The sequence below is a fragment of the Megascapheus bottae genome, chromosome 8, assembly GCF_031878675.1.
Source record: "Megascapheus bottae isolate mThoBot1 chromosome 8, mThoBot2.hap1, whole genome shotgun sequence".
Classification (NCBI taxonomy): Eukaryota; Metazoa; Chordata; class Mammalia; order Rodentia; family Geomyidae; genus Megascapheus; species Megascapheus bottae.
The window spans coordinates 1080545-1100056 of record NC_143516.1 but is presented as its reverse complement, the minus strand read 5'-3'; the positions used below and the strand labels follow the sequence as shown (position 1 = coordinate 1100056).

The following is a 19512-nucleotide window of genomic DNA, read 5'->3' as shown; positions in this document are numbered from 1 at the left end:
TGCGGCTGTCCTCTGCTGCACCTGTGCCCGGCACCCTGCCTGGTGAGTGGTGGCAAGTCCAGGTACACGCGTGCACCGGTCCTTTGTGAGTGTGTGCTGCGATCACACCTGGGGAAATGTCAGGAGCACGTGGAGGCCGAAAGCGTCTGGCGCCGGTGCTCCGATCTGCCATGCTGGCAGCTGGGCGCTGTGGCCCCTGCGGCTTTGGTTGGCATTTTCGGGATGACTCGTGGTGACCCAGCTCGGCTCTGGATGTGGCTGTTGCGAAGTCCATCCTGGCTTACGTGTATTGCTGTTGACTTGGTAGGAACCTCCCATCTTTGTCAGATGGCTTGATTAGCAGGGTTCTCGGAGTCTGCCTTTGTTTTACTTCTTAAGCATCTCCTTTGTTGTTGGTTCTGTTTAAATAAAACACAGTCTACCACATTTTTCTTTCATGGTTATTAATCTGCCTCAAAGACCTTTGTCTAACCCAGCACCACACTGGAATCCCCATGTTTCCTCTGGGGTCTTTCAGCTTTAGCATTGACGCTTGGAATGCTGCCTCATCTCTAATACATTTGGCATGGTGTGGAAAGCCTTCCTTTTCTTTAGCAGTGCCAGTTCTGTATTCTGCTTTCCTTCTGACTTGTTTCAACGTCTTACCAAATAGTGCACACACACTAGGGCATTCCCTCACATGTACATGCATGCGAGGGCATGCATGCATTCGCATCCTCTGCACATATGGCAGGGCATGCTCATATGTGCTTGCAGCACACGTGCTAGGGCACACACATAGACACCATAGGGTTGAACTAAGGGCCTTGAGCATGCCAGGCTTGCTTGGCTGCCTGGTGTTTTGCCACTTGAACCACAGTTTGAGCCTGGCTTTTCACTAGTCCATTCACGGACTCTCTTCTTTTCTATTCGTACACATAGCTATCTCTCTTCCCTAACAAGCTGTCTGGCGGGTGGCTGTATGATGGCTTCCCATCCTAGTAACATTCGTTCTCCAGTTTTGTTCTTTTTGAAGAGTGCTCTGATACCCCTGCTCCTTAAGGAGTCTTACTTCTTACATTTCCTTAGATATTTTGGAATCAAAATGTCAGTTTCCTCAAAAACCTTCCTGGGGTTTTTGGCAGCAATGCTGATGGATCTGAGAGTTAACTTTACAGCACACTGGCATTTCTTATCCGTTAATATGGTGTATTTCTCCATTTATTGAGGTTTTCTTTACATTTTCCCAGTCATTTTCAGACACAACAGAGAAGTCAATAAAAGGTAAGTAGGACACAACAATAGAGCGTTGTGCCGGAAGTGAGCCGTGTCTGCTCTGAAGGGCAGCAGACTCTAGATGAGTGGCTGAGAGGCCGCCAGCCCCTCTGCCTCGGTACCACCCTCTTGTCCTTGGAGTGACCACTATCGCTCCCTGCCCTGCAGCTTCTGCCCCTCTGCTGTGCACTTGAGCCTGCTCCGTGGACCTGCTGACCCGTCTCCCGCTGACCCCCTCTCCCCCTCTCCTCCCAGCTTCCTCCTGCGATCAGGAGCAGCAATCGGCCCTGGAAGAGGCCAAGCATCCCAAGAATGACAACGTGGTGATCCCTGAGTGTGCCCACGGCGGCCTCTACAAGCCGGTGCAGTGCCACCCGTCCACCGGGTACTGCTGGTGTGTGCTGGTGGACACGGGGAGGCCCATTCCCGGCACCTCCACCAGGTACTGGGCCCAGGGACGCCAGCGGGGGCTGGGGGGCTGCAGGGCGGGGGGAGCGCAAGAGCACGGAGAGCGTCCCTGCCCTTTTCTGAGTTGGCATCCACACTGCCATGGCTGGACAGAGTCGCCTCGGTGTGAGCCCCTCCTCGGGCCCCTGCCTGGCTGTCTTCAAAGCCCAGTGGGTCTGGCTGTTCTGACGGTCACCAGGCACCAACCTGGATAGCAGGGGACATTCAGACCTCACGGAGACCAAGCCCAGCCCTGCTTGTGCTGCTGGCTTTGGCCACGAACGGCACATGTTTAGAAGCAGAGGAAAAACGACGACCCAGGGTAGCTGATAGAATATAAATACTTGTGGCTCGACATGATCTTTTTCAGAGTGAGAATGTGCTGCAGGGCAGTTACCCCACGCGGTGCATCTAGGCTTTAAGTTTGGGCAGAATGGCGAAGTTGTCCAGGCACCAGAGGACATAGCGGGGCCGGGTGGACACGCAGTGGTGGCTCTATTGAGCCTTAAACATAAGGAAATGAGTTTCATCCCTAATTGTCTGGACACGGGCATGGCAATATGTCCTAAGTTATTTCCCTGATGCTTCAAGTGGGCATTCAGTGGGCATGCTGGCGTAGAATCTGGGGCAGGAAACAGACACCACTCTGTCAATGTCAAGTCTAGCCCAGCCACTGTCTGTACCCATTTGTGAAGCCAGCGCCCCTGCGAGCTGTGCCTTAGAAACCACCACATGCACTAGAGCCAGGCTACAATGTCAGATGCCCGCCTTGTGGGGCTCTGGAAAGCTGCTGTGCTCTCTACCTCATCTGAACCAGCAAGCTGGCACACAGAAGGCTGCAGCAGCCCTGTGCCAGCCTGAAGAAGGGGGTTTGGATTCAACTGTATTCTGCATGGCTTGCAGACAAGTGTGACTTTCTCAAGGCCTGGCATGGGCACTCTTCGTCCCTGTGGGTGGTGACTGAGGGAACCCCGTTTTCTGGGGAGCCTTTCTTGACGCTGCCATGCCTGCACGCTCCACCTCTGGCTTGCCTGCTGGTACACCAGCACTTGGTCCTGCCAGCCGCAGCTGTGGCCCTGCCGTGCTTTGGGACGGAGGTGAAGCGTCCCTGGCAGATGCTTTCTCAGCACTGGCCAACAACAATCCTTACACTGTCAAGGCCAAAACTCCTCAGCTGGCTCTGAGGTCTGAGGTCAGCACTTAGAATTTCACCCCTGAGGAATCGGAGGGGAGTTCTACAGTATAAGGAAATGAAACGAGCGAGCCCCCCGTCCTTTCCCAATCTCCATTTCCTCCCGCAAAGAATTGGTTCAGGTTTTGTGGTAGAAAGGAGCGTGGCAGGGCTGTGGCTTCCCTGTGGCCGATCCCAGGTGGAGTCTCTGCCCTTTTCTGAGTTGGAAAAGAGCATGAGGCATTGTCACCCACTGGAGAGGCTCCTCAGCTCCGTCGCCTGCCATTCCACTGTGAGCCCTGGGAGGGGGTGAGGCCCAGGGCAGGGAGGGGAGAGGCCGGGGGCCACTGGGATGGGGCAGAAGGATGGGCGAGGTCCTGGGGAGAGGAGTGAGTGTTCCGTGGGTCGGGCACCGTGGGACTTGGGACGGCATGGCTTGAGGACGAGGGCAGGGAGAAGGGAGCGTCCTGCCCAGTTTTCATCTTGCTCACCACAAGGTCGCCGCAGACCGGCTGCTTGGGTCCCAGACCCGAAGCCTTCCCTCCAGACCCCTGACAGACTTACGTGATGGCCCTGGCTGTCACTGGGTCTCATGCCGGGACCGGGTTTCATGTCAACATTCAGTGTGTTTGGCCTGCCTGCCATCTAGGAGGCAGCAACGCCGCCGGGCTGTATGGGAGGCACTGGAATGGGCACCGCTCCACCCCTGCCTCGCCCCACCCACTTCCCGTCCCCTGCACAGCTCTGTGGGCGCCCGTGCCCCCAGCAGGAGCTGGCTCTCCTTCCTGACGTCCTGGGGTGCAGCGCTCCAGGGAGAGGCTGGCTGGTCTGGATTGGGACTGGGTGGGGTATGAGGAGGTCCTTTCCGTACTCACCTTCTGTAGCTACCGCAGGAGCAAGTTCAGGAAGCCATAGTGAAGTGTACGTTGCCTCTGACAAGATGGCTTTCTTGTCCTCATGTGACCCGCAGAAGAATTATTCGGGTCTTGCCTGAGACTCGAGTCAAAGCCCAGACACCAGAGACAGGCTGTTTTTCTCCAGTGCCAAATTCTACCGGGGCCGGGAAGATGGAGACAGGAAGTGGTGGATGTGCTGGCCACGGCGGGCGGGCGGCCACCTGCAAGGCCTGGTGCAGCGCAGGGTGGGGAGGGCGGGGTGGACTTGGCACTGGCTGGCTGTGAGGAGAGAGGAGGAGCCGGCTGCCGAGCTCCTGGGGAGCAGGCCCACTACCAGCACCTCCGTTAGGGCCGCTCGAAGGGCCCCTTTCGCCCCTGGAGGGCACGGGGCTCTGTGCACCTTGCCTCCCACCTCCAACCGGGCAGCGGCGTTTCTGAGTCCCGCCCTTCCCATGGGGCCACACACATGTCGAAGTGCGCTTTTCCACAGCTGCGGCTAGCTCTTCTCTGAGGGGCAGCAGGCGTTTGGGGCTGTCCTTCTATCCTTTAGAAAGAAGACTAGACAGACCCTGTTAAGCGTAGAGATGATGCATGCCCGGGGCTGAGTGCCATTGTTAAGGCACTGAGTGTTTCTTGAGACGGCCATGTCAGCAGATGACAAACGTCTCACGCACTCTTCAGAAGGATCAGGATTATGTGGCTTAGATATGTATTTCAGATGTTCAGAAGCAGTGCTAGAGTTCTTGAGTCCTGTTAGGGCCCTGGACAGCTGCCTTCCCAGTCAGAAGACCCAGAATGCGGGTGACAAGTGGGATGTCTGAGGCTGGGTACGGGGGCCCGACCTGCAATCCCGGCATCCGGAAGGCAGACACAGATTGGAGTGTGAAGGGTGTGGATGCGCAGGGAAGTTCAGAGGAGGCCTCAGGGCGTAGCCTGGGCACGGCCAGGGCTGGAGCAGAGCTCCCAGCTCTGTGCCCCTGGGTGTTGAGCGCGGGCATGCCCTGCCTCCCTGTTGGTCACCCCACTCAGGCGGGACCCGGCTCCCAGGAAGAATGGCTGTGTCCCCAGGGTCAAGCGGAACACAGAGCGGGAAGCGAGGGGAGCAGGTGGGCCCGGGCTGCTGCAGGCCCTGCAGAGTCCACTGAGTGGACGGGGAGGCTGGGCGTCCACCCACCACCCGAGCGCCGTCAGGGTGCACAGGGAGAGGGAGAAGACACCGCCGCGAGGGCTCACCCTGCTTTCTCTTCCCTCCCGTCTCCCTGCCCCTCTCCCAGGTATGAACAGCCCAAGTGTGACAACACGGCCCGCGCACATCCAGCCAAGGCCAGGGACGTGTACAAAGGCCGACAGCTGCAGGGTGAGTATGGGCGGCGGCCTCGGCGGGGCTCCTCCATCTCCTCCACTGCCAGGGTGAGGCTCGGAGCCACGCCCGGCCTTCGCGCCCACGGGCCTGTGGCAGGAGCCACCAAGCTCAGGCCAGACACGGAACTCTGAGGTGCACAAGGCACCGAGGATTGAGCCTGCCTGAGGGGCCGGGGCTCCCAGCTGTGCCCAGGGTGTGAGCCACAGAGGGGCTCCTTCAATAGGCGCATGCAGACAGTGGGATTCCATTTCTGACAATTAAGTATGTTCATAAGAAGTACCAGAGTCTGTGAGGCCCTCAGAGGACAGTTGCTCAGCAGTTATCCCGGGCTGCTCACGGCAGTGCTCAAGCCCCGAGAGCCCAGCCCTGCCGCCGTGGGACAGCTGTCAACCAGCTGGCCACTCCGCATACCTTAGACATGCTCTGAGGTGGTAGTGATGCCCCCGCCCTGCCCTGGGGGTCAGCGCCGCAGTGGCTGCTCCCTGAGCGAGCTCTTTCCTCCGCTGCCTGCCGTGAGCTTGCTTTGAAACCAGGTTTTGGTATTAGTGGGTGGTGGGCTCCTTGAAAGGAGAGCTGGGGCCACGGGTGCCGATTGCTCTTAGAGAAATGCTTCAGCCCTGCCCCTGCTGCCTCACCCCTGCAGCCAGCCCTGCCCCTGCTGCCAGCCCTGCAGTCAGCCCTGACCCTGCAGTCAGCCCTGCCCCTGCAGCCTCACCCCTGCAGCCAGCCATGCCCCTGCAGTCAGCCCTGCCCCTGCAGCCTCACCCCTGCAGCCAGCCCTGCCCCTGCTGCCAGCCCTGCCCCTGCAGCCTCACCCCTGCTGCCAGCCCTGCCCCTGCAGCCTCACCCCTGCAGCCAGCCATGCCCCTGCAGTCAGCCCTGCCCCTGCAGCCTCACCCCTGCAGCCAGCCCTGCCCCTGCAGCCTCACCCCTGCAGCCAGCCCTGCCCCTGCTGCCAGCCCTGCCCCTGCAGCCAGCCCTGCCCCTGCAGCCTCACCCCTGCAGCCAGCCATGCCCCTGCAGTCAGCCCTGCAGCCTCACCCCTGCTGCCAGCCCTGCCCCTGCAGCCTCACCCCTGCAGCCAGCCCTGCCCCTGCTGCCAGCCCTGCCCCTGCAGCCAGCCCTGCCCCTGCAGCCTCACCCCTGCAGCCAGCCATGCCCCTGCAGTCAGCCCTGCCCCTGCAGCCTCACCCCTGCAGCCAGCCATGCCCCTGCAGTCAGCCCTGCCCCTGCAGCCTCACCCCTGCAGCCTCACCCCTGCTGCCAGCCCTGCCCCTGCTGCCAGCCCTGCCCCTGCAGCCTCACCCCTGCAGCCAGCCCTGCCCCTGCTGCCAGCCCTGCCCCTGCAGCCTCACCCCTGCAGCCAGCCCTGCCCCTGCTGCCAGCCCTGCCCCTGCAGCCAGCCCTGCCCCTGCAGCCTCACCCCTGAAGCCAGCCCTACCCCTGCAGCCTCACCCCTGCAGTCAGCCATGCTTCTGCAGCCTCACCTTTGCTGCCAGTCGTGCCCCTGCAGCCTCACCCCTGCAGCCAGCCCTGCCCCTGCTGCCAGCCCTGCCCCTGCAGTCAGCCCTGCCCCTGCAGCCAGCTCTGCCCCTGCAGCCTCACCCCTGCAGCCTCACCCCTGCTGCCAGCCCTGCCCCTGCTGCCAGCCCTGCCCCTGTAGCCTCACCCCTGCAGCCACCGTGTTCCCTGGGAGATGCTGTGTAGGGCATTTATGAGCTTACAAAGAAGAGGCACCAGAGGACAGAGAGGTGAGAGGTTGGTTACAGGGTCCTCTCTGAAGGGGAGGCCCACCAGATAGGAAACTCTGAGTCAGGACAAGTAGAGCAGGGGCAACATTCACTTGACCGTTAGAGACGTGGGGGCGCTGAGGAATGCCTCTTAGCCCCTGACAGGCTGCCTGGGAGGTCATCTGCACCTGTTTCCCAGGCAAGGAGGAGGATTGCACAGACTTCTTGGTGTAAGAGAACAAGAAGTGGGACCTGGCATCCCCCAGCACACGGGGTCCCTCCTACACCCTCTGTCAGGTCACGGGGCTCTCACACTCTCACCCTCAGGGGCGTGCATGCGCCTGTCCCCTGTCCAGGTCACTCCCAGGCATCCAGAGCTCTGCTTTCTCAGACCCGTTATCTCGGCTCCCTCCCGAGAGGGAGGTCACGGGCTCCGCCAGGGGTCTCTGCTTTCCCAAGGCCTCTGGGGCAGGAGGGGCTGCAGGCTTCCCAGGCGGAGGCCCTGCTTTCGCCAGGTTCTCTGGGAACGGTGTTGGGGTTCACCCCCTCTGGCACTTTCTCTCCCAGGGAGCCCACCTAGTCCTAATCTCCCTGATGGAGGAGGAAGCTCAGCGGGTGTCACCTGGGGGTCGCAGCAGAGCCCACGGGCCTCTGCACCGCCCCCAGGTGAAGCCCAGGCTGTGGGCCCTGGAGCGGCACACAGAGCGCTGAAGGCCAGCTTACCCCACGCTCCCAAACGTCTTGCCGTTCCTCGCCACTTCATTGCTTGCCTTATTAGGAAAGAAAAGCTCAAGGAAGCGTTTAGCTGCAGGATACAGGCTGTTCCTGGAGAAGAGGAGAAAATTCTTTCCATAAATGCAGAGCAGCAGGGACGGTGCTTGCCTGGGCCATGCTTCTTTTCTACACTTGGGCACAGAGCTGGCGTGATTCCTCAGGACACTCACACACGGTGTGCTGTTCTCTTAAAAGCATTGCAGGGATGAATGCTCACCCTCACCATTCGCTGCATCACAGGTTTTCTAGCGCAGGCCAGTTGACAGAAAGCGATAACTCAAGCTCAATTGTTCCAGCCAACAATTGAACATATGGAGCAAAACCCAAGGCTCTGCCTAATAGGTTCCACGATGGAGAGCTGGCTCTTAAGGACTCTTCCCTGACTCCAGGTCTCCGGGGAGGGGCTCACTGTTGCCTTGAAAAGTAGAAAACTTGCAGGGAGAAAGCCCAACCAAAGACGTTAAGCTGCAGTTCCTCTGAACATTGTTTTCCGATGGCCTGGCCTCCCGGTGACTCTTGAGTTGATATTGTAAGTCGCTGCTCCGCTCTGCCCCTGTCTATGGCATCCTGCCTGAGCAGCCTCTTACCGGCACTGTCTGGCTTATGACTGTGACCCACAGCTGGCCTCCTCCCCAGCCCCGAGGCCCTCGTGCTGTCTGCAAGGTCTGCTGCTCCCCAGGGCCACCAGCAGAGGTGAGAGGAGCTGGGCAGTGCTGGGGCAGGGTGAGATGGAGCTTTGGGCAAAACCAAGGCATGGAGGGCAGCAAGGGCAGGCGGGCCTGGGCTTGCCATGGACGGAGCTAGTGGAGATGGCACAGCTGATGCTTGAGCCATTATTTCCCCGGCAGCTTACTTCCCAGAGAATGTAATCAGCAGGGCCACGGCCCCCGCATGCAGGGCAGGTGACCCCTGCCGCAGGGAAAATGCTTTCGCCCCACTTGTGCTTAGAGCAGGCTCTGAAGCAGCTCGGATGTCTTCACTACTAGTGTCATTTAATGGGTTATATTTTTTTTTTCTGGTACTCTTCTGACTTGTCAAATTAAGGGCAGACTTTCAGGAAAATCGCCAGTCTCCCTCTCAGAGCAGGTTCAACCCCCTGCCCCTTAGCCGCTAACTAACTTTCTGAGATAAACTGTCAGAGACTCCTGAGATAAACTGCTGGAGAATGGCTTCCCGTGGGTTCGCTTAGAGCTTGAGTTCTCTTAGCCATCTGTCCATATTCTTCCCTGTTCTGTTAGCGCGTTCAGCAATCACAGCAGCCTTGTGTCTGGAGACACGTCAGCCCCGCTCGTCCCTCTCAGCCGTCTGGGCTGAAGTGGGGTGGACGTCACCAGGCCCCCTGGGAAGCGGGTACTCAGACCTCCTGGAACCATCTTCCACGCAGCCTTTCCTATCTCTGCCTTGTATTGTGAATCAACTTTCCTGGACGTTCCTGTTATGAGAGAGTAACCACTAATACCTTTTGCCAGGATAAACGGGTTTATTTAAATGCAACAATGAGAATCTTACTTTTGCAATTTCCATAATGGAGAAGTCTTCTTAAAGTGGAGAGGAAGAAAGGGCACCGGAGGACTCAGACACCTGCCTTAGCGTCATTTGTTGACTTTGCTCTTGGCTATTTAGAGTACCCATTCTTACGCACACTTTTCCCAGAATGCACCAGTCCTACTGTCCACTTCATGGCTTCTGGGTGGCCACTTACCTTCTAACTCATCAGCTGTCCTACATCCGGAGAGGCTGTCCTACGTCAGGAGAGGCTGCCCTATGCAGGAGGGGCGGCAGGGTTCCAGGGCTGTGGCTCTGCACTTCATCCTCAGTTCACAGCCCTCCCTCTAATGCTCCTGGGGGCCTCCCGGACCCTGGGAGATGGCAGATGTTTCACTACAAGGCTGGGGTGTGTATCCTGGTACTGTTGTGAGGGCTAATGCTCAGGAAGCATATTCCCTCCCCTCCAATGTTCAGGACAGCACAGACATGCACAGACACACATGTCCATGCTCACATGCACTGGTGCAGCATGCATGCAGGCAGACACATGTCCACACACTCACACACCGATGCAGCACACATGCATGCACACACATCCACATTCACACACACCAATGCAGCCCATACACTCCAACACCGCCACATGCACAGAGATACAGCATGCATGCATGCACAGTCACACTCACAATAATGCAGCACACATGCATATATGCCTACACAGATACAACACATGCATGCACACACTTGCACACACTGATGCAGTACACACATGCATGCACATAAATATTCACATCCACAGATGCAACATGTGCATGCATACATATCCACACATGCACACACCAGTGCAGCACACACATGCATACACAGCCAACATGGTACATGCATACACATTCATGCTTGGATGCACTGATACAACACGCATGCATGCACACACATCCACACATGCACACATCTACAGATGCAACACACATGCATGCATACAACACACCCCACTCATGTCTGCTCTGAAGGAGGCAGGCCAGGCTCACAGCATGCATGCAGCAATGCATGTCTTTCTTGCTCCTGGGTTCCTCCAGTCCTTGCTCCTGCCCTTCCTCTCCCAAGGGTCCTGTTGGGCTTTTTCCTGGACTCTGAGGTGTGGCAGGTAGGGTGCCCAGGTCTCCATTTACTGTGAGACTCCTACCCCAGGCTGGTGGTGGACAATGCACTAGAAAGTGATGCCCAGAAGCAGAATTTCCCCTTCCACTGGGCCCTCGACCCTGAGCAAGAAAGCAGCAGCTTAGATCTGAGCTTAGACCAGAAGTTCAAGGGTGTGTGTGTGTGCACTGGTGGCAGGCCAGCCGGAGACCCTGGGCAGTGAATGAGGCCAGGGTGTCTGTGCCACCACCCTGCAGCCTGCCTTCCACCTCAGTAGGAGGCCAGCCCATCCAGTGCAGGCAGACAGGCTCTGGAGCTCCTGTCTTAATGGCGTGGGGCTCTGAGGACTGAGCTTTCCATTTGTTCTCTGAATGGCTACCCCAAGCCTCCTTCACTCCAGGCCTCAGAGACCATCTGGCTTTCCCTTCTACAGTGGCAAGGTCATCATTAGAAGACAGATCCAGCAAGGTGCCACCTGGTCCCCGCAGAGACCATTCCAGTAGCCTCCCGCTCAGCAATGCAGGACCTTGGGAAGAGACAGTGGCCAGGGTCTGGGTACAGAATGCCTCAGGTCTGCAGGACTGGATTCTTTGACCTTGACCTTGCTGGTCTCCTGTGCCCTGGGTGACACACAGCCTGGTCCTCAGAGCACAAAGTAGTACCAGTGACTGCCTTCCTCCTGTGCTCAGGCCCTGTGACACTGGTACTTGTCTGGGTGCTGGGGACATGGCAGAGTGGCCTGGCTCTCTGAGGCCCCAGCCTCTGTCCACACATGAAGGGTCAGGTGCACCGAGTTCTGCAGGTGCTCAGATCATAGGAGACTGTCCGTGGAATGCAGGACAGTCACACTCTTAGATCCCTCGGGACAGAGTCTGGGCAGTCCTGGCCTGGGGGCTGGGCCATGCTAGCTCCGTTCCTGCCTGTGGCCTTGCCAGCTGCCGTGCTCCCCCGGCGTCTCTGTGTACCCCACTTCCTGTGGGCCCACAGAGCCAAGTGAGGCTGTAGGTCAGGCGTTGCCATTTCCCAGCGCCGGTCAGAGGCTGGCAGGGTGCCTGCCCACGTGCCGTGCCCTGCAGCACCCCGGGCTGCTCTGCAGCGCCCTCTCCAGTGTGTCTCCATGGTGTTCCCCGCGCAATGCACAGCCCCATGTTGAGAACTGAGAGGAGCTGGGAGGCGGAGCAGTGGTCTGAGGTTGGTGAGCGGCAGTGCCCAGCTCTGTAAACTGCGCAGGCGTGTGCGCTGCCCTCCCCGTCGCACTCCCTCGTCTCCACTCTGCTCGTGGAGGGCTCTGCAGAGCTTGCTGGGCGTGGGTTCCCATCAGGCACCGCTGATGGAGCCCTCCCCTCTGGGCGCAGCCCATGCCAGCGCCTCTGAGCCGTCCTCACCCAGGACGTTGGCTCTGGCAGGGGGCTCTGGGAGGTGTTTGCATCTCCTGCTCACATGACAGCTGACAAGGTCGGAGAGGAAAACGCACTCCCATCTGCCAGGGCAAAGGCTGGGAGACTCGAGACTCTCCCTGTGGCCAGCATGGAGAGGGTGGCGGCCATGTCTTTGCATGTCTCTCCGCTTGCTGGATGGACTGTTGGTGGCTCTGCTTGGTGTCTGAGCTTAGAAAGGACTCGAGAGCCACTTTTGGACTTGGCCTTGCTCTCTTGTGGCGTTCACCTATGTGCTATCCAGCCTCATCTGCTGAGGTTTCAGTTTTAAGGGGGGTGGGCTTTCATCCCGCAGTCCCGCAGAGGTGGGTGTGGGTTGCCTTTCTGTAAGGCCTTTGCTGCTTTCCTGAGCCCCACGCTCATGTCCTCTCCTCCCAAATGGCTCACTGGTGTTTTCTGGCTGGGTGGCAGCTGCCCTCCACTGTGTGTGTGCAGTGGTGAAGCCCCCTGTGGGTGACAGTTGAAACCTAGTGCAGGGGTGACTCCGCCTTTCCCTCCACTGGCATTCGTGGACTTGACTGACATTTAAGTATGACGCAGTGTCCTGTTCCCACATCTTAGTCTGGGTGTGAAACACCAGGAGACTGTCTCAGGGGCTTGTTGACGGCTGGATTTGCTGGCAGTTCACTGCTGGAACCAGAAGTGACATGGTGTCACCTTCCTGCACTGATTGCTGGGCGTCCGTCGGTGCGAAGCCATTTCTCCCACAGACCCTGGCACCAGGCACTGCTAACTGTTCTGTCTCTGTGAGATAGTTAGGTTTACCAAACCAATTATGAGGATTATCACTGCTTTGACAGATGCTTTTGCTCAAGACAGAAGCTCAGATTGTCTGGACTTCTGTGTCCCACTGAGTGTGTCACCATTGGAGGAGACAGGTGTGCACATCCCTGGGCGTGTCACACTGCCACAGCCCAGGCAGGATGTTTTCTCATTAGCTTCCATGCTGGGGGTATTGGCTCATTGTTTCATCACTTGAAGCAAGTTGTAAAAGTCATCAATCTAGCTGAGGCAAGTTACCCTCAGCTGTGAATGGCACTGGCCCAGCAGGTAGTCCAGGAGGTGGGGCGTGGGCTCACGCCTCCTGGTGTGAAGTGGGCTGGGCATTCCCAGACTAACCTGGGCATTCCCAGACCCCCAGCGGTGTCCCCAGACTAACCTGGACACACCTAGAGCCCCAGCGGTATCTCCAGCACTGCCCGGGAGCCTCCTCTCCTTCCTTCTGAGGGTGGGGACAAGGAAGCAGAACCCCGAATCTCTCCCTGGGAATATGCAGAATAAACGTCTGGTGCTCTGGGTGGGCTTGGTGGCCCCCACTCCGGGCTGCAGGACAAGCCACCTGGAAGAGTCAGTTTGGAAAGCATGATGTGTTCAGAGCCTCCTGAGCATCAGTTTACCTGTGGAGTTTGTTGATGGGGGAACCTTCGGCCCCTCCCCATCTCTTGATCTAAGTGGTCCAGGCCCCACAGCTCGGGAGATACCCTAGGACTAGGTGTCAGGGCCCAGCCTCAGAGGAAATCAGGGCCCGCGCTTCTTGTGTGGGCTTCCTGCGTGGGTCTGCTCCGTGACGTGAGCACCGGAGCTCAGGGGAGGCGGACCCTGGCGGCCTGCACTGCACTGCGTATTCACATATGGCAAGGGAGACAGGAGCCCCCCACGTGAAGACTGCAGAGCTGCCGCATGCAGGGCTTGGCGTGCCTGGGAAGCAGCACGGAGTGACAGGAGGGACAGAGGGAGAGCGGGAGGCCAAGGCCCAGGGTTCAGAGCAATGGTTCTTCACGTCTAGCTTTGGGGGTGTTTGTGGTGGGTGGTGAGAGCTCAGGTTTGCCCGCCGGTCTGCGGTGTCAGGGATTTGTCACTGAATGGCTGGATGACCGTCTGAGCCTCTTTACACACTGCAGAGGCAGGAAGCCTGGGTTGTGACGGGTGGATAAGGCGGGGTCTGCACAGGGGTTGCGCACCCGGCTCTGCGTGGAGCAGGGTCTCCATGAGCCCGTGTGGCACCGCCGACCGTGCAGTGGTCTCCCGACGCTGTGGACGTGGACTGGGCAGCTGGCCTCTGAGCACAGCCGCTTCCTTCCGAGTGTGGCAGCGCTGGAAAGCTCAGGCGGCCAGCTCTTCCCAGGACATCACTTGGAAACATGGCTCTTGGAGAAGTCCTTCCGCAGACTCTTCTCTGAGACCTCTGCGAGCCAGCCAGCCTCTTCCCCAGAACCGGCGAACGGCTGACCCAGCACACAGCTCACCTGGGAAGGACACCAGCTCCTCGAGGACTTTCCGAACGACGCCTCGGGGGTTACAGCTACTCAAGGGAGCTTCAGAGTGTATTTCTTTTGGACAGCCTGGCTCCTTCCCTGGCTCTCCAGCTTGCGTGAGCTCCTGACGTGCAGGCAGGCTTCTCACAGTTGTGGAGGCTCCCGGGAGCTTCACGCTCTGCTGGTGTGAAGTCCTGGGAGGGCTGGAGGGGCAGAGCAGGGGCAGGAAGGCTCGGGTGCCATGCTGCTGTGTTCTGTCACCCCCCCCCCCACACACACAGTGGACAGCCCTTTCTGCTGTGTTCTGTTCTGTCCACACACACACACACACACACAGTGGACAGCCCTTTCTGCTGTGTTCTGTTCTGTCCACACACACACACACACACACACACACACACACACAGTGGACAGCCCTTTCTGCTGTGTTCTGTTCTGTCCACACACACACACACACACACACACACACACACACAGTGGACAGCCCTTTCTGCTGTATTCTGTTTTGTCCACACACACACACACACACACACACACACACACACACACACAGTGGACAGCCCTTTCTGCTGTGTTCTGTTCTGTCCACACACACACACACACACACACACACACACACACAGTGGACAGCCCTTTCTGCTGTGTTCTGTTCTGTCCACACACACACACACACACACACACACACACACACACACACAGTGGACAGCCCTTTCTGCTGTGTTCTGTTCTGTACACACACACACACACACACACACAGTGGACAGTCCTCTCTGCTGTGTTCTGTTCTGTACACACACACACACACACACACACATACACACACACACACAGTGGACAGTCCTCTCTGCTGTGTTCTGTCCTGTCCACACACACACACACACACACACACACACACACACACACAGTGAACAATCCTCTCTGCTGTGTTCTGTTCTGTCCACACACACACACGCACACACACACACACACATAGTGGACAGTCCTCTCTGCTGGCATCCACGCTATTCCTAGCCTGTAATCACCATTTCATATTTGGTAACTGACTTTCTTTTGGAGGCGTGTGTTCTTCTGTGCGATGGTATGTGATGGTGTGTTCTTCTGTGCGATGGTGTGTGATGGTGTGTGATGGTGTGTTCTTCTGTGTGATGGTGTGTGATGGTGTGTTCTTCTGTGTGATGGTGTGTGATGGTGTGTGATGGTGTGTTCTTCTGTGTGATGGTGTGTGATGCTGTGTTCTTCTGTGTGATGGTATGTGATGGTGTGTTCTTCTGTGTGATGGTGTGTGATGCTGTGTTCTTCTGTGTGATGGTATGTGATGGTGTGTTCTTCTGTGTGATGCTGTGTTCTTCTGTGTGATGGTGTATGATGGTGTGTGATGCTGTGTTCTTCTGTGTGATGGTATGTGATGGTGTGTTCTTCTGTGCGATGGTGTGTGATGGTGTGTTCTTCTGTGCGATGGTGTGTGATGGTGTGTGATGGTGTGTTCTTCTGTGTGATGGTGTGTGATGGTGTGTTCTTCTGTGTGATGGTGTGTGATGGTATGTGATGGTGTGTTCTTCTGTGTGATGGTGTGTGATGCTGTGTTCTTCTGTGTGATGGTGTGTGATGGTGTGTTCTTCTGTGTGATGGTGTGTGATGCTGTGTTCTTCTGTGTGATGGTATGTGATGGTGTGTTCTTCTGTGTGATGCTGTGTTCTTCTGTGTGATGGTGTATGATGGTGTGTGATGCTGTGTTCTTCTGTGTGATGGTATGTGATGGTGTGTTCTTCTGTGCGATGGTGTGTGATGGTGTGTTCTTCTGTGCGATGGTGTGTGATGGTGTGTGATGGTGTGTTCTTCTGTGTGATGGTGTGTGATGGTGTGTTCTTCTGTGTGATGGTGTGTGATGGTATGTGATGGTGTGTTCTTCTGTGTGATGGTGTGTGATGCTGTGTTCTTCTGTGTGATGGTGTGTGATGGTGTGTTCTTCTGTGTGATGGTGTGTGATGCTGTGTTCTTCTGTGTGATGGTATGTGATGGTGTGTTCTTCTGTGTGATGCTGTGTTCTTCTGTGTGATGGTGTATGATGGTGTGTGATGCTGTGTTCTTCTGTGTGATGGTATGTGATGGTGTGTTCTTCTGTGTGATGGTGTGTGATGGTGTGTTCTTCTGTGTGATGGTGTGTGATGGTGTGTTCTTCTGTGCGATGGTGTGTGATGGTGTGTTCTTCTGTGTGATGGTGTGTGATGGTGTGTTCTTCTGTGCGATGGTGTGTGATGGTGTGTGATGGTGTGTGATGGTGTGTTCTTCTGTGTGATGGTGTGTGATGGTGTGTTCTTCTGTGCGAGGGTGTGTGATGGTGTGTGATGGTATGTGATGGTGTGTTCTGTGCGATGGTGTGTGATGCTGTGTTCTTCTGTGTGATGGTATGTGATGGTATGTTCTTCTGTGTGATGGTGTGTGATGCTGTGTTCTTCTGTGTGATGGTGTGTTCTTCTGTGTGATGCTGTGTTCTTCTGTGTGATGGTATGTGATGGTGTGTTCTTCTGTGTGATGCTGTGTTCTTCTGTGTGATGGTGTATGATGGTGTGTGATGCTGTGTTCTTCTGTGTGATGGTATGTGATGGTGTGTTCTTCTGTGCGATGGTGTGTGATGGTGTGTTCTTCTGTGTGATGGTATGTGATGGTGTGTTCTTCTGTGTGATGGTGTGTGATGCTGTGTTCTTCTGTGTGATGGTGTATGATGGTGTGTGATGCTGTGTTCTTCTGTGTGATGGTATGTGATGCTGTGTTCTTCTGTGTGATGGTGTGTGATGGTGTGTTCTTCTGTGTGATGGTGTGTGATGCTGTGTTCTTCTGTGTGATGGTGTATGATGGTGTGTGATGGTGTGTTCTTCTGTGCGATGGTGTGTGATGGTATGTGATGCTGTGTTCTTCTGTGTGATGGTGTATGATGGTGTGTGATGCTGTGTTCTTCTGTGTGATGGTATGTGATGGTGTGTTCTTCTGTGTGATGGTGTGTGATGGTGTGTTCTTCTGTGTGATGGTGTGTGATGGTGTGTGATGCTGTGTTCTTCTGTGTGATGGTATGTGATGCTGTGTTCTTCTGTGTGATGGTGTGTGATGCTGTGTTCTTCTGTGTGATGGTGTGTGATGGTGTGTTCTTCTGTGTGATGGTGTGTGATGCTGTGTTCTTCTGTGTGATGGTATGTGATGGTGTGTTCTTCTGTGTGATGGTATGTGATGGTGTGTTCTTCTGTGTGATGGTGTGTGATGGTGTGTTCTTCTGTGTGATGGTGTGTGATGGTGTTTGATGGTGTGTTCTTCTGTGTGATGGTGTGTGATGCTGTGTTCTTCTGTGTGATGGTGTATGATGGTGTGTGATGGTGTGTTCTTCTGTGCGATGGTGTGTGATGGTATGTGATGCTATATTCTTCTGTGTGATGGTGTATGATGGTGTGTGATGCTGTGTTCTTCTGTGTGATGGTATGTGATGGTGTGTTCTTCTGTGTGATGGTGTGTGATGGTGTGTGATGGTGTGTGATGGTGTGTTCTTCTGTGTGATGGTGTGTGATGCTGTGTTCTTCTGTGTGATGGTGTGTGATGGTGTGTGATGGTGTGTTCTTCTGTGCGATGGTGTGTGATGGTATGTGATGGTGTGTTCTTCTGTGTGATGGTGTGTGATGCTGTGTTCTTCTGTGTGATGGTGTGTGATGGTGTGTTCTTCTGTGTGATGGTGTGTGATGCTGAGTTCTTCTGTGTGATGGTATGTGATGGTGTGTTCTTCTGTGTGATGGTATGTGATGGTGTGTTCTTCTGTGTGATGGTGTGTTCTTCTGTGTGATGGTGTGTGATGGTGTTTGATGGTGTGTTCTTCTGTGTGATGGTGTGTGATGGTGTGTTCTTCTGTGTGATGGTGTATGATGGTGTGTGATGGTGTGTTCTTCTGTGTGATGGTGTGTGATGGTGTGTTCTTCTGTGTGATGGTGTGTGATGGTGTGTTCTTCTGTGCGATGGTGTGTGATGGTGTGTTCTTCTGTGTGATGGTGTGTGATGGTGTGTTCTTCTGTGCGATGGTGTGTGATGGTGTGTGATGGTGTGTGATGGTGTGTGATGGTGTGTTCTTCTGTGTGATGGTGTGTGATGGTGTGTTCTTCTGTGCGAGTGTGTGTGATGGTGTGTGATGGTATGTTCTTCTGTGTGATGGTGTGTGATGCTGTGTTCTTCTGTGTGATGGTATGTGATGGTGTGTTCTTCAGTGTGATGGTGTGTGATGCTGTGTTCTTCTGTGTGATGGTATGTGATGGTGTGTTCTTCTGTGTGATGGTGTGTGATGGTGTGTGATGGTGTGTGATGGTGTGTGATGGTGTGTTCTTCTGTGCGATGGTGTGTGATGGTGTGTTCTTCTGTGTGATGGTGTGTGATGGTGTATGATGGTGTGTTCTTCTGTGCGATGGTGTGTGATGGTATGTGATGCTGTGTTCTTCTGTGTGATGGTGTGTGATGCTGTGTTCTTCTGTGTGATGGTGTGTGATGGTGTGTTCTTCTGTGTGATGGTGTGTGATGCTGTGTTCTTCTGTGTGATGGTATGTGATGGTGTGTTCTTCTGTGTGATGGTATGTGATGGTGTGTTCTTCTGTGTGATGGTATGTGATGGTGTGTTCTTCTGTGTGATGGTGTGTGATGGTGTTTGATGGTGTGTTCTTCTGTGTGATGGTGTGTGATGGTGTGTTCTTCTGTGTGATGGTGTATGATGGTGTGTGATGGTGTGTTCTTCTGTGCGATGGTGTGTGATGGTATGTGATGCTGTGTTCTTCTGTGTGATGGTGTATGATGGTGTGTGATGCTGTGTTCTTCTGTGTGATGGTATGTGATGGTGTGTTCTTCTGTGTGATGGTATGTGATGGTGTGTTCTTCTGTGCGATGGTATGTGATGGTGTGTTCTTCTGTGCGATGGTGTGTGATGGTGTGTGATGGTGTGTTCTTCTGTGTGATGGTGTGTGATGGTGTGTTCTTCTGTGTGATGGTGTGTGATGGTATGTGATGGTGTGTTCTTCTGTGTGATGGTGTGTGATGCTGTGTTCTTCTGTGTGATGGTGTGTGATGGTATGTGATGGTGTGTTCTTCTGTGTGATGGTGTGTGATGCTGTGTTCTTCTGTGTGATGGTGTGTGATGGTGTGTTCTTCTGTGTGATGGTGTGTGATGCTGTGTTCTTCTGTGTGATGGTATGTGATGGTGTGTTCTTCTGTGTGATGCTGTGTTCTTCTGTGTGATGGTGTATGATGGTGTGTGATGCTGTGTTCTTCTGTGTGATGGTATGTGATGGTGTGTTCTTCTGTGTGATGGTGTGTGATGGTGTGTTCTTCTGTGTGATGGTGTGTGATGGTGTGTTCTTCTGTGCGATGGTGTGTGATGGTGTGTTCTTCTGTGTGATGGTATGTGATGGTGTGTTCTTCTGTGCGATGGTGTGTGATGGTGTGTGATGGTGTGTGATGGTGTGTTCTTCTGTGTGATGGTGTGTGATGGTGTGTTCTTCTGTGCGAGGGTGTGTGATGGTGTGTGATGGTATGTGATGGTGTGT

General features: G+C 55.5%; 1 protein-coding gene across 2 annotated transcripts in view; it reads left to right on the top strand.

Annotated features, from left to right (window-relative positions):
* Smoc2 (SPARC related modular calcium binding 2) overlaps positions 1-19512 on the top strand; it is a 195506-nt gene that overhangs the window by 161415 nt on the left and 14579 nt on the right. For both annotated transcript variants that reach the window (XM_090337808.1, XM_090337810.1), the window contains exons 8-9: positions 1510-1696; positions 5043-5125. In XM_090337808.1, coding sequence (XP_090193934.1) covers positions 1510-1696; positions 5043-5125 — 270 coding nt within the window. The remainder of the gene's footprint in view (positions 1-1509; positions 1697-5042; positions 5126-19512) is intronic.